At 52.0% G+C, this 13,929-nt stretch overlaps 1 protein-coding gene across 5 annotated transcripts in view; it reads right to left on the reverse strand.

The window, feature by feature from the left end:
• The window catches only part of RBM10 (RNA binding motif protein 10), a 43,615-nt gene that overhangs the window by 9,327 nt on the left and 20,359 nt on the right, over positions 1-13,929 (reverse strand). For 4 of the 5 annotated variants that reach the window (XM_077329389.1, XM_077329386.1, XM_077329385.1 and 1 more), the window contains 12 exons: positions 11,767-11,853; positions 9,056-9,116; positions 8,764-8,937; positions 7,754-7,914; positions 7,495-7,592; positions 7,300-7,387; positions 4,529-4,742; positions 4,270-4,433; positions 4,033-4,177; positions 2,394-2,485; positions 1,124-1,294; positions 368-517 (listed from right to left, as the gene is read on the reverse strand). In XM_077329389.1, the coding sequence (XP_077185504.1) occupies positions 368-517; positions 1,124-1,294; positions 2,394-2,485; positions 4,033-4,177; positions 4,270-4,433; positions 4,529-4,742; positions 7,300-7,387; positions 7,495-7,592; positions 7,754-7,914; positions 8,764-8,937; positions 9,056-9,116; positions 11,767-11,853 (1,605 nt within the window). The remainder of the gene's footprint in view (positions 1-367; positions 518-1,123; positions 1,295-2,393; positions 2,486-4,032; positions 4,178-4,269; positions 4,434-4,528; positions 4,743-7,299; positions 7,388-7,494; positions 7,593-7,753; positions 7,915-8,763; positions 8,938-9,055; positions 9,117-11,766; positions 11,854-13,929) is intronic. The other variant, XM_077329387.1, reaches the window with a different exon arrangement.

The raw sequence follows: 13,929 nt of genomic DNA on the forward strand, positions 1-13,929 counted from the left end.
CCTGGTTGAGAAAGCCCGGCGCGCACACACGGAAGCGTAAACTCTGAGTTAAACTTTCAAAGTGCCACTGGACACAAATTTTGTTCTACATCATAAATTAGGAAGCTTGGAGAGCCTGCCCTCATCGTCGAGCACCCTTCAGGAGTTAGCCCAGGGGGAGTCAAAACTGCAGCCCTCCCGATGTCCATGGACTACAATTCCCATGAGCCCCTGCCAGCATTTGCTGGCAGGGGCTCATGGGGATTGTAGTCCATGGACATTGGGAGGACCGCAGTTTTGACTCCCCCTGAGTTAGCCACTGCAGGAGATGTGCTGGCTCTGTTACAGTTCTGGGAAGGGGGCGGGAGCTGGCCGGAAAAAAAATTACCTTCTTTTCAAGGATGGCGTAGCCCGCGTCGGCCGTGGCCGATTCCCGCCTTTCATCCTCTCGCACGGAGGAGATGGGCTGAAAGCTGTTCTTGAAGTTCTCCTTCTGCTTGTTGAGGCTGCGGGCCCACCGCTCCATATCCTTGGCGATCTGCAGGCCGCAATAATTTCAAGAAAGAGGTGAAGGGTGAGAGGCGGATACTGGCTGGCACCGCCAAAGGGAGCTGAAGCATTCAAGGAGAATGTCCATCAGTGGAGAATGTCCCAGGGGGCTCCCAAATACAGGGGGTTGGACTGGAGAAGAGGGAGGAGGAGGGAGCTGTTTTTTTATACCCCTCTCTTCACTAACCGAGGGAGTCTCAAAACGGCTTACATTTGCCTTCTCTTTCCTCTACCCACAACAGACACCCTGTGAGGGAGGGGAGGCTGAGAGAGCCCTGATATTACTGAAGAAGAAGAAGAGTTTGTTCTTATATGCCGCTTTTCTCCACCCGAAGGAGTCTCAAAGCGGCTTACAATTGCTTTTCCTTTCCTCTCCCCATAACTGACACCCTGTGACTAGATGAAGGCACCCCAGCTGGGGGAGAAGTGGGGAATGAAACCCGGTTCTCCAGATTAGAAGCCCCTGCTCTTATCAATATACCTTGGTATATTGATGGAACAAGCATCCGATCCGGCATAGGGCAGCTACGTGTGTTTGCGTTGGGCCCGGAAGACAGAACAGACAAGCAGCGCCGGAAGAGAGGGCGGTTCTCACCTGCTGAGCTGTCTTAGTTTTATGCTTCTCCTTTTTCTCTTTGCCCTCCTTGCCGCCCCCGGAACCGCCCCCATCCTTGTGGCCGTCGGAGCTCTGGTCTGAAGCTGGGACGTAGGTGCGCCTCTCGCCATCCCAGTACAGGTACTGCTGCGTCTGGGCATTGTAGTAATACTGTGAAGAGAGTGAGAGGGGGGCAGGTTTGGGGATGCGTCTGTACCGCAGCCCGGGTCAATGCTAAATAACACAACCATCGCAAGGCACAAGCAGTGCTGAAGTTCAGGCATCCCACAGTGGTGGGAAAGGGCCATCAAGTCACACCTGATGGTGGACCTCCTGGTGGCCCCTGGGTTTGGGTCACTCTGTGGCAGAGTGTTGGACTGGATGGGCCTCTGACCTGATCCAACATGGCTTATGTTCTTAAAGCCACTGGTGGATCTCCTGATGGCCCCTGGGTTTTGGTCACCGTGTGGTAAAGAGTGTTGGACTGGATGGGCCCTTGGCCTGATCCAACAGGGCTTCTCTTATGTTCTTAAAGCTGCTGGAGGACCTCCTGATGGCCCCTGGGTTTGGGCCACTGTGTGACACAGAGAGTTGGAGTGGATGGGCCCTTGGCCTGATCCAACAGGGCTTCTCTTATGTTCTTAAAGCTGCTGGAGGACCTCCTGATGGCCCCTGGGTTTGGGCCACTGTGTGACACAGAGAGTTGGAGTGGATGGGCCATTGGCCTGATCCAACAGGGCTTATCTTATGTTCTTGAAGCTGCTGATGGACCTCCTGATGGTACCTGGATTTTGGCCACTGTGTGACACAGAGTGTTGGACTGGCTTCTTTCACATTTTTATGTATTCTTGGTGCTGGGGGGGCACAGTGGGAGGGCTTCTGGAGCTCTGGTCCCACTACTGGTGGACCTTCTGAAGGTACCTGGGTTTTGGCCACTATTTGACACAGACAAGGTTGGATGAGATGGGCCATTGGCCTGGTCCAACATGGCTTCCCCTTTTGTTCATTTAGGGCTGCTTCCAAAGTCAGAGATATTCATAGGTGGTCTTCCATGACCTGGTATCGACCCTGGACCTCCCTTAGTGGCCACCCATCCAGGTACTAACCTGGGCTGACCCTACTTAGCTCTCGAGATTGGACAAGATCAGGCTAGCCTGGGTCTTCTTGAAGAATGTAAAGAATGACATAGCTTTCAGCTAACACTGCTCATCGCTCTGCGTGCTCACAAACCAACAGTATATTTCACACAGAGCGCTAAAGCTCAGCTCACCTGGGAATTAGGGTCGTAATAAAGGCCAGTGAGGGGATCGTAGTAGTAGCCAGAGGTTTCATCGTACTGGTAGGTGGAGACATCTGGAACAGCTGGAGGTAGGAAGAACGAGAGAGCTTAACTTATTGGTGCCATTTTGGCTGTGCAATTTCTACCCCTGACTATTTCTACTCCAGCTTGGGGAGGGGCTGTGTCTCAGTGGCAGAACATCTGCTTTTCATAGCAGAAGGCCTCCTGTTCAATCCCCAGCATCTTCAGCTAAGAGGCTCTAGCAGCAGGTGATGTGGAAGGCCTCCACCTGGGACACAGGCCAGCAGCTGCCAATTGGAGTAGACAAAATGGACCTCAAGAAACCAGTGAGTGGGCTGATTCGGTTGTGTGAACTAGCAGCAGCTGTCTTCGAGCTTCCAACCAGGAAGTGGGACCTGTACCCAAACCGGTCACTCCCATCCCTTGCGTGACACCCCGTGTTCCTCCCATCTAATGCCAGAGGATGTGGTCATGGCCACAGGCACAGACCACTTTAGAATCCTAGTCAGACCTGGCCCCAACGTTTCCTCCCCCTCAAAGGCTGAGAGGCCCAGAACAGGCCCTGCCTTCTCCTGGCCTTTTACTTAGGTATTGTTACCTAGCAACAGTCTAGGTACTGTTACCTAGCAACAGTCACTGAGGGGATTAGTTGCTTAAAGCTACAGGAGCTCCTTTTATCATTTTCAGTTTTTGTACAGCCCTCAAATGCTTAATTTTTTTTAAAGATTTCATGTTTTTCTGCAGACCTGGGGCCCTTTTCATCCTCCATGAATATCTCAAATCTCATAATGAGATCAGTTCTTTCTGAAAACAACTGATCTCATTATGAGATTTGAGATATCCATGGAGGATCAGGGGCTACTAAACACGGTGACCCTTTACACTCAGAGGCAGTAAACCTTTGAATACCAGTGCCAGAAGGCAACAACTGGGAAATGCCTCAACCTCTGTACCTGGACATCAGGGGTAGTCACAACCTGTGGTCCTCCAGATGTCCATGGACTACAATTCCCATGAGCCCCTGCCAGCAAAGACTGGCAGGGGCTCATGGGAATTGTAGTCCATGGACATCTGGAGGACCACAGGTTGACTACCCATGATCTAGAGCACAGGCTGGCCACTGTGTGAGAGACAGGATGCTGGACTAAATGGACCAGTGATCTGAACCAACAGGGCCCTTTTGATGCTTCCGATGTTCTTATAAGGAGAAGGCATCAGCCTGTCTGTCCTTCAGCTGGAAATCCAGAGAAACTGGCTGGCCACTGATGAGACAGGATGATGGACTAGAAGACGGACCACTCCAGAAGAGCTCCTCTAATGTTCTTATGAAGGCCTTCGCCTCCATACCCGATGGCTGGCCGTCCAGAGGGACTAGTTGGCCACTGTGTGAAATGGGATGTCGGACTAGATCAGGGGTAGTCAAACTGCGGCCCTCCAGATGTCCATGGACTACAATTCCCAGGAGCCCCTGCCAGCGAATGCATTCGCTGGCAGGGGCTCCTGGAAATTGTAGTCCATGGACATCTGGAGGGCTGCAGTTTGACTACCCCTGGACTAGATTGTCCACAGGTCTGAACCAGCTCTTCTGATGTTCTTAAGTAAGACTCACGGTACTGTGTGTAAGGTTCCTGCCCCACAGTCCCGGGCAGATTCGGGCCACCAGAAGATGCTCCAAGAGTGGCGCCGGCGGGCTGAGATGCGCTGGGTACGTCAGGCTTCAGCATAGCCGGCGAGACAATGGTGTACGACTGAGACTACAGGAGAGGACACAGAAGGATGAGTGGAGAGTCAGTAGGCAGAGAGACCCTAAAACCCTGGTTCAGCTCATAGAAAAAACGTATTGTACCTGAGCCGCTGTCGAATTCCCCTGGCCAGAGCTTGCCCCGTCACCGCCGCCAGGTGGCTGGTACGTCACTGGCACAGCTGAGGCCTGGCTGGTGCGGGAGAAACCTGGTAGGACAGGCACCGGGTCTATGCCCGGCACGCCAGGCTCCAGCGATGTCTCCGCTCCTTTTTGAAACAAAGAGACAAAAGAGAGAGACTGTTGTGGGTGACAAGGAAGATGTACGGAGAGGACGGAAAGGAATGGGCAGGGGCAACCTTACCTGTACCTGTATTGTCGCCATGGGCCTTCTCAGCCTTCCCAACAGCCACTGCCACCGACGTGCCGCCCTGTGCCTGGGAGCCCTTCAGGTACGCTTGAGAATACGCCGCGGCCTCTAGCCCTGGACCGCCGTAGGCCTCGTCTTGCTGGTAGTAGCCGTAATCCACAGACTGCTCCTCCTGAGCCGTCCAGGCAGCCTCGCCACCCTGCGATGCCTGCGGGAAGCGTCGAGTGAGATTGAAGGTACTAAAGTGGGAAATCTTTTTTCCCCCCGTTGGGAAAAGGCAAGCCAATCTGTTTTCTTGCAATCTCCTCCCCTTTCAAAATGACGGCTGGCTTGGAATCAGCACGTTTACATAGACAGGAAATGCAAAATTGGTGAAAGGCCACCTTTAAAAAATCAAAACCTTGTGTCATAACCAAAGGAGGCGCAAAGTTTGGGCAAGCCCGCAAAGAAAGGGGAGGTAGGAATCCAGTGAATCCACTGAAGATTGTTCCCCTGCGGCCTCTCCTTCCCTGCTTTGCCAGAACTGGGTGCATCTAGGCCTCAAACAGCATGCAAGGTTTTGAGTCCGGCAGCATTCTTCATCAGACTGGAGACGTTAAAATGTGAAAGTAGATCAAAAGAGGAGGTGTGTGTTTGAGGGCATAATCATAAAGCCTGTGTCTGTGTCCTAGATAGAACACTTGACTGACTCCAATGGGGGGGGGGGGAGAATGTGGTTGGAAACAAGTTTCACAAAACAATGGAATGAGCTCCAGGAAGAGCTAAGGGCCCTGCAGGAGCTATCACAGCTCTGCAGGGCCTGTAAAAACTTCCCCCAGGTCATAGAATCATAAAGTTGGAAGGAACCTCCTGGGTCATCTAGTCCAACCCCTGCACCATGCAGGCCACTCACAACCAAGGGACCAAGCCCTATGAAGATAGGTTGAGCGACATGGGAATGTTCAGCCTGGAGAAAAGGAGGTTGAGAGGGGACATGATAGCCCTCTTTAAGTATTTGAAAGGTTGTCATTTGGAGGAGGGCAGGATGCTGTTCCCATTGGCTGCAGAGGAGAGGACACGCAGTAATGGGTTTAAACTTCAAGTACAACGATATAGGCTAGATATCAGGAAAAAATTTTCACAGTCAGAGTAGTTCAGCAGTGGAATAGGCTGCCTAAGGAGGTGGTGAGCTCCCCCTCACTGGCAGTCTTCAAGCAAAGGTTGGATACACACTTTTCTTGGATGCTTTAGGATGCTTAGGGCTAATCCTGCGTTGAGCAGGGGGTTGGACTAGATGGCCTGTGTGGCCCCTTTCAACTCTATGATTCTATGATTTTAACCCTTTTGCTCACCCACTGCCACCTGCCACCCCTATTTTGATTACTATAGCTTTGTGAGGCTACAGGTGCAACTAAGGGCTGCCACACCCAGGCTGGGAAACGCTTAGCAATTTGAGGGCGGAGTCTGAGGAGGGCAGGGACCTCAGAAGGATACTATGCCATCAAATCCACCCTCCAAAGTCAGCATTTTCTCCAGTTTGCATCCAAATGTAGTTTTGGGATTTAATGTATCCTAAATAGACGCTTTGCCATCTGTAGTCTCGTCAGGTACATGCACTGGTATTCCAGACTCAAGAGAGAACATGCAGTTGTGACCTTCATCGCCTCGAATCTATAGACCACGTACTTTTAAGATGCCCTGAATTTTTAATATCCAGACAGGAGCTGATTTCTCCCCTACTTAGTTAAGGACACTGCTCCTCTAACTGCTGAGACTTCTAGGCTACTGAGACACCTAAGATGGGTGGGTTACACATAGTGTTGCTGGTTTATTTTCACTACTGTTGTCAAAATACTGACACATTCTAAAGCAGGCTCTCTCAACCAGGGTTTTGTGAAACCCTGGGGTTTCTTGATGGCCCTGGAAGGGTTCCCCAAACGGGTGGGAATTAATTTTTAATATATTTATTGAAAATTGTTAAACATTTATCGGGTGATATAGAATCATAGGATCATAGAGTTGGAAGAGGCCAGACAGGGCATCTAATCCAACCCCCTGCTCAACGCAGGATCAGCCCAAAGCATCCTAAAGCATCCAAGAAAAGTATGTATCCAACCTTTGCTTGAAGACTGCCAGTGAGGGGGAGCTCACCACCTCCTTAGGCAGCCTATTCCACTGCTGAAATACTCTGACTGTGAAAAATTGTTTTCCTGATATCTAGCCTATATCGTTGTACTTGTAGTCTAAACCCATTACTGCCCGTCCTTTTCTCTGCAGCCAACGGAAACAGCATCCTGCCCTCCTCCAAGTGACAACCTTTCAAATACTTAAAGAGGGCTATCAAGGCGGGTTGTTGAAAGAGACATGTGTGAGGGAAAAGGTCAAGACCAGGGTGAGGGCTGATGGGGGTGGAGAAGTCTACAGCTTGGCTGCACCTTCCCTCTAGTCACGAGTCACCTGTAGCCTCGCAAGGGGAACTCTGGCTAAAAAGGTGAGCTGTCAGTCACACAGTTAGCCAATTCTGTAGTAGAGCAGGGGTAGTCAACCTGTGGTCCTCCAGATGTTCATGGACTGCAATTCCCATGAGCCCCTGCCAGCGAACGCTGGCAGGGGCTCATGGGAATTGTAGTCCATGAACATCTGGAGGACCACAGGTTGACTACCCCTGTAGCAGAGGACAAATACTCAGTGCCGGTTACTGAGTCGATGCGGAACCCATCCCCGCCTCTAAGACCGACACCTTCCGATCTCTCGGTCCTCTCCGCTCCCCTCAAACACGGCCTTACCTGAGAGATCGCCCACTGTGCCGCTGCTATCGCCGTGCTGGCAACGGAAGCGGCGCTGATGCGGTTTCCGTCCGATGAGCTCATGTCCCTGCAGGGTGGATGAGAAACACGCGGGGAGGAGGGGGGGCGTTACTGAAGCCTTTGAGGACCGCGGCAGGAGGCCCAGCGGCAGACGCAGCCCCTCCCGCTACTCACCGCTTGGACCCTTTGGCAAACTCCACGTTAATCGTCTTGCCGTCGATGTTCAGGGGCGGGTGCAGGGCCTGGAGGATCTGCAGCAGCTGAGCTGCCTCCTGGGACAGGGCAGAGGGGAAGAAAGGCCGCGGTGAGAAAACTGCGACTGCTGTTTTTAGGGCCCTTAGAGTCACACGGTCAATGGCTTCTTTGGACTCCCAGCCTCCTCAGGACCAAGGTCAGGAGTCAGCCTAACCAGTTCACCATTTGTCCCACTCACCACGATGGTGGAGAGCTGGATGAAAGCAAAACCGCGGTTCAGCTGGGTCTGCTTGTCCTTGATGACCCGGACGTTAGACGAGGAGAGGACCGCGTAGGGCGCCAGGGCGTTCAAAATGGAGTCCATCGTGCTGTGAGGGTTCAGGTTCCGCAAAATGATAGCTGTCGCAGGGAGAAGAGCCGAGGTAAGTGGGCCGAAGGTGCCTCAGAACTTCCCCGCCAACAGGATTTAAGGCTAGAGATGGGTATGAACCAGCTGACAGACTCAAATTTGTTACGAATTTTGGGCGGTTTATGATTCGCAAGGCAATGTTTGCGAACGGACACGCCACCTTGAATTTTGATGTTATTCGCATTGTTTCAAGTCGTTATTTTGACGTTATTCGTATTGTTTCCGCTCGATTTAACCCCCTTCTTTCTGCTCCCCACGAAAAGCCATGGGGAGCAGCAAGCAGGGGCTTAAACTTTGAATGGATCACGAACCGAGCCAAACCAGATCAATTTGAAAATCAACCTCCCAGTTTATACAGATTCATGGTTCAGTCATGGGGCGGTTTAGAAATCCCAAAAATAAATTAATAAAATAAATAAAACCTAAAAAAATGTGGTTCCTGCCTATCCCTGATGAAGACCTGACTCAGAAGCTGCCTACTGCATCTGCAAGGCATGCACGCTAGGTCAAAACCTCCCTCTCAGGGGAGGAGAGGAAACGGTCACACCAATTCATGAGCTAAAATTTTAGAACACTGCAGGCACAAATGGCATTTCCGGGAACCACAGAAAGATGTGGTGGATGCTGTGATCCTCAGGGCTCCTCGTAAGAAGCCATAATCCATTTAATCCAGTTCATGATCCATTTAAAGTTTAAGCCCCTGCTAGCTGCTCCCCATGGTTTTTCATGGGGAGCAGAAAGAAGGGGGGGTTAAATGTTTCTGAGCTTCAGGGGCTTCAGTCTGACTGCAGCTACCTAACTGGAAGCTCTTGTGTCATTCACCAGTCCTGTATACTCACTATCATTTGCATTCTCAGCGCAGGGTTCAGACATCTGGGCCACGGGCTGAGCAGACAGGGCCGCGGATACTTGGTACGGTTGTGGGAGGGGCAGGAGGCCTTGGCTGAGCTCACGACCCGACAGAGCCACCAACTGGTCCAAGCGGCTACCCGGCGGTAGCTTCTGCTCGGCTTCTGTTGAAAATGAAGGGAGTCCGGGGGGTGGGGGTGGGTCGGTATGGATTGAGTTAATACGTTAAGTCCCTGTTACAGATGACAGTAGCTCTGAAGAAGTCCAAGAATGTCAACTCACCAGATCTGGGAATTCCACACTTGAAACATTTTTCTCTGCGCTTGAAATTCTGCACTCCACACTGTTGAGAGAACATATATCATCTTGAACTTTTCTTTGACCACCGCACGAAGACGCATGACTCTCAAGTAAGTCATTTTGGGCCAAGCTCTACCCTTTTGACAGAACTGCCAGCTTATGCATACCCTGCATTTTTTGCCCTTGACGCTGCAGATTCTACTCCAGTAGCACGTGAGGGCCCAATGAATTTTCTGAGGTATTAGCTCTGGAGAGTTAAAGCTCCCCTCATCAGCTGTGAGTGTATCTGACGAAGGGAGCTTCGATTCTCAGAAATTTATATTACAAAAATCTCATCAGTCTTTGGATACCACTGAATTCAAGTAGTTTTTCTGCTGCAGACCAATCTGGCTACCCGATAAAACTATCTTCGAGGAATACTTGGGTCAGGGGTGACCAACTGGGTCTCTCCAGATGTCCATGGACTACAATTCCATGTGCTGGCAGCGGTTCATGGGAACTGTAGTCCAGGGGCAAATGGAGAGCCACCGTTTGCCCACCCTTGACTTAAGTAATCTTTTTGGAGTGCTCCCAATCTACAGCAGGGGTAGTCAAACTGCGGCCCTCCAGATGTCCATGGACCACAATTCCCAGGAGCCCCTGCCAGCATTTGCTGGCAGGGGCTTCTGGGAATTGTGGTCCATGGACATCTGGAGGGCTGCAGTTTGACTACCCCTGATCTACAGAAAACCTTTCTCAATCCATTTGTGCCCTCCCCTGCCTGCTTCCAATGTCATAACCTTTGCTGGGGGCATCCTAAATCAACCATTCTCAATGGGGACCCTATAACCTGACACATTTGAAGGGGGCCACAGACTGAAAAATGTGAGAAGGGTTTATGGGTGGGGGGGGGGGCTGGTAACCGATGAAGTACCCTTTTTGTCACATATAACATGATTAATTGCTAGAAAGTTCGACCTTGGTCAAGGGAAAGAGAAAGAAATCACAATCTGTTCCTGTGTGTAGATTCAAGTGGGTAGCCCTGTCGGCCTGTCTGAAGCAGCACAACAAAATCAGAGTCCAGTGTCACCTTTAAGACCAACGAAGATTTATTCCAGGCATGAGCCTGGAATAAATCTTTGTTGGTCTTAAAGGTGACACTGGACTCTGCTGTGCTGTTCGAGCCTGGAATAAATCTTTGTTGGTCTTAAAGGTGACACTGGACTCTGCTGTGCTGTTCGAGCCTGGAATAAATCTTTGTTGGTCTTAAATTTGCCACTGGACTCTGATGTTGTTGTGCTTTTCCTGTGTGCGTGCTTGAATCACTAAATTCAAGGGGGTGGGGGGGGCAACGAACACATGTACTTCTCTTCGTCGAATGTTCCAGAAATCTGTTTTGCGTATATATAAGGTATGTCAAGTATAAATTTGTTCACTCCCAGCGGAGGCCTTTTTTTAATATAGCTCCTTGCACAAGCAGCCAGCCAACCCACAAGGGGCCCTGGAATCCGAGAACAGTTCCTAAAAGGGCAGTGGCCAAAAAAAGCTTGACAATGGCTGCTCTGGATCTTTCAAAGTACCAATTTTTGCAGGGGAACGATTTAAAACGAGCCAAAACTTGCCTGACGTACGCTGATCACGGGAGCTGGGTTTCCTCACATCTGGGATTTATGCAGAGCCCTAAACCCGGGGTAGTCAAACTGCGGCCCTCCAGATGCCCGTGGTCTACAATTCCCACGAGCCCCTGCCAGCTAGGGCTCATGGAGTTGGAAGGGGCCAGACAGGCCATCTAGTCCCACCCCTGCTCAATGCAGGATCAGAACTAAAACATCCAGGATAAGTAACTGTCCAGCGGCTGCTTAGAATCATAGAGTTGGAAGGGGCCAGATAGGCCATCTAGTCCAACCTCCTGCTCAATGCAGGATCAGCCTAAAACATCCAGGATAAGTAACTGTCCAGCGGCTGCTTAGAATCATAGAGTTGGAAGGGGCCAGATAGGCCATCTAGTCCAACCTCCTGCTCAATGCAGGATCAGTCTAAAACATCCAGGATAAGTAACTGTCCAGCGGCTGCTTAGAATCATAGAGTTGGAAGGGGCCAGATAGGCCATCTAGTCCAACCTCCTGCTCAATGCAGGATCAGAACTAAAACATCCAGGATAAGTAACTGTCCAGTGGCTGCTTAGAATCATAGAGTTGGAAGGGGCCAGATAGGCCATCTAGTCCAACCTCCTGCTCAATGCAGGATCAGCCTAAAACATCCAGGATAAGTAACTGTCCAGCGGCTGCTTAGAATCATAGAGTTGGAAGGAGCCAGATAGGCCATCTAGTCCAACCTCCTGCTCAACGCAGGATCAGTCTAAAACATCCAGGATAAGTAACTGTCCAGCGGCTGCTTAGAATCATAGAGTTGGAAGAGCCAGACAGCACATCTAGTCCAGCCTCCTGCTCAATGCAGGATCAGCCAAAAGCAGGGGTAAGGGCTGGCAGGGGCTCATGGGAATTGTAGTCCATGGCCATCTGGAGGGCCGCAGTTTGACTACCCCTGCCCTAAACACTTCCTAGTTAGCCCTAGATTTCTGCACAAACTGCCCATTCCCCTAATCTACACTGCAGCGTCTCTCACTACTTCCGCTCTGCCCTGTCCCCCCAGCAGCGTAGCAACCTCACGCGCCGTCCCAGGCCCCACGTATTGTCCCTCTGAGCCCCCCGCACCTTACTGCAGAGCCAGTCCTCGTTAATCTTGGGCTTCGGGTCGCTATAGTGCATGGAGACCTTCTGGCCGAGGATGGAGAGGGAGTGCTGCAGGGGGGAGAGAAACGCCGCGATGAGACCCGGGAGTGGAGGCGGAGAAAAAAAGGTGTCCATCACTGCCGCAGCAGAAAGGAGGAGAGGTTCAAACCCTTCAGCTGAATGGATGAGGGGGGGTGGGGGTGAGGGAAGGGAAGGAAGCACAAGCCGAGAGAAGTCTGGAGCTTGGCTATTTGGCTAGCACGCGCCTAACCTGGCCGGCAGAGGCACTTGTCTCTACCCCAGGGCACAGGGACATCCGGCTGCTGTGAAGGAGGGAGGGAGTGCATCGGGAAGAGAGAGAGAGTGAGAAAGAGAGAGAGAGAGAGAGAGAGGCAGAGAGAAAGATGGGAGAGAAGGAGAAACAGACAGAGAGAATGCAGCCGTGCTCCGAGACACCACTGTACAAATACCTCTAAGAGTGCCCTGACTTGATCCTCTGACCTGCAACCTAGCAACGCTGAACTCATCACCCTCCACCTTTTCCCCAGGTGGACCGCCATTCCCGCCTTCTGAGAACACCTCCACTACGCTCACGTCAACTTTCCTGTAAAGGGCATGCCTTGGAGGAAGCTCTCCACGTCCTGCCTGCAAATCCACTCCAGAGGGGGAAAAGATTTGGGAATCTGGACGGTTTTAAGCTCCGTGCGCATCGCTAGCTCCTCAGTCCTGGCGATGTTCTACCCTGTCTTGCCCACTCCGGACAATCCCGACTCCACTGCATAACAACTGGCTGTACGGTTTCTAGCCTGGCCTACGGAAAAAGTGCCGGCTAGAGTCAAGTGCAGACCCCTGGGAAGAGTATCGACAAGATTTGCCAGGTCTTCCGTCCCTTGAGAAAGATACAGACCTAAGCCAGACCGATTTATGAAGGTAGAACAGGCAAGGCTTGGTAGGCTAGGATCTTCCCTACCCCTGGCCCGTTGCCATCGACAGAATTAACACGCTGCCAACTTGCACACACAACTGCACTCCGGAGGAACCCCTCTCCCGGACCTGTCCGCCATCCCCGCTTTTTTGTAACCCGCCCCCCGCCCCCTCTGCTCCCCCGCCGAGAGCAAAGTGCGTCGTCTCAGCCACACCAGGGCTGCATGTGTCAGCTCCCACTGGGGATGGCGCACACATGGCCCGGCTACGCTGCCGACGTGAGAGAACAGGAGGAGGAGGAGGAGGAGGAGGAGAAGATGGCAGAGGCAGCTGCCATGAATGCACAAAAAAAGACTTGGCAACCCCACACAGGATGGGGCTAAGGGGTGCACTTTTCACCAACTTTTTATGGCTGTTTGGAAAATAAGATTTGTCGCTGGAGACCTCGGTGCAGAACGGGTACTACGAGTTTCAGGGCCAAAAGCCCGCCCTGCCGTCTTACGGTGCTGGAGAGAGCAGGGGGTCTCACGTAGGCAGGCTGTCCTCACGGAGCGGCTGCGGTGGAGGACTGAGCCTCCGAGGAACGTTCCTAAAAGCTCTCTGTGCTGGAGGCTCATCTCCGTAACCAAATCGTCTCTTGGAAAACCGGTGAGGGAAAAGCCCAAGCAGCCAAGCAGATTGGTCTGCTTTCGTCTTTATGCAGCTGCTTCGCTACACCCCCGGCCTACTCTAGTCTTTAGCACGCTGTGGGTTACGGGGACTTCCACGGTGAAAGAAAGTGCACAGGAGCCGTGGCTTCAAACCCTTCAAACTCTTTCATGCTACTGGGAACTCCTCCCCCGCCAGGCCTCCCCCTCCCCATTTACCCCACTGCAGTCCTGGCTTTTTACTAACCTGTTTGCTCCATTTACTAGGCCATGTTATTCTCCCCCAAAAGAAAAGCTAATCCTGGCTGCTGACCCACTCCCTGCGTTAACGCATTTCGGGAAGCCGGGACTCCTAAAGCCCCTAAATTCTAGCCGCTGTCTTCTTCAGAGCAGGGAAAGTCCCCGGAAGCCGAACTTCCAGTGCCCATGGGGCTGGTTTTGATCCCCGAAAAACCTATGGGCTATCCGACTCACAGTGCCGCCCTAAGCCGAAGGACACCCCTCCGAAGTCCTTTCTGCGTTAGGGCAGCACTGTTCTGGGCCTATCGCCGTTCCCCATCCCTTCTCGAGTGAT

This window comes from Paroedura picta, chromosome 3 (genome assembly GCF_049243985.1).
Source record: "Paroedura picta isolate Pp20150507F chromosome 3, Ppicta_v3.0, whole genome shotgun sequence".
Taxonomy (NCBI): Eukaryota; Metazoa; Chordata; class Lepidosauria; order Squamata; family Gekkonidae; genus Paroedura; species Paroedura picta.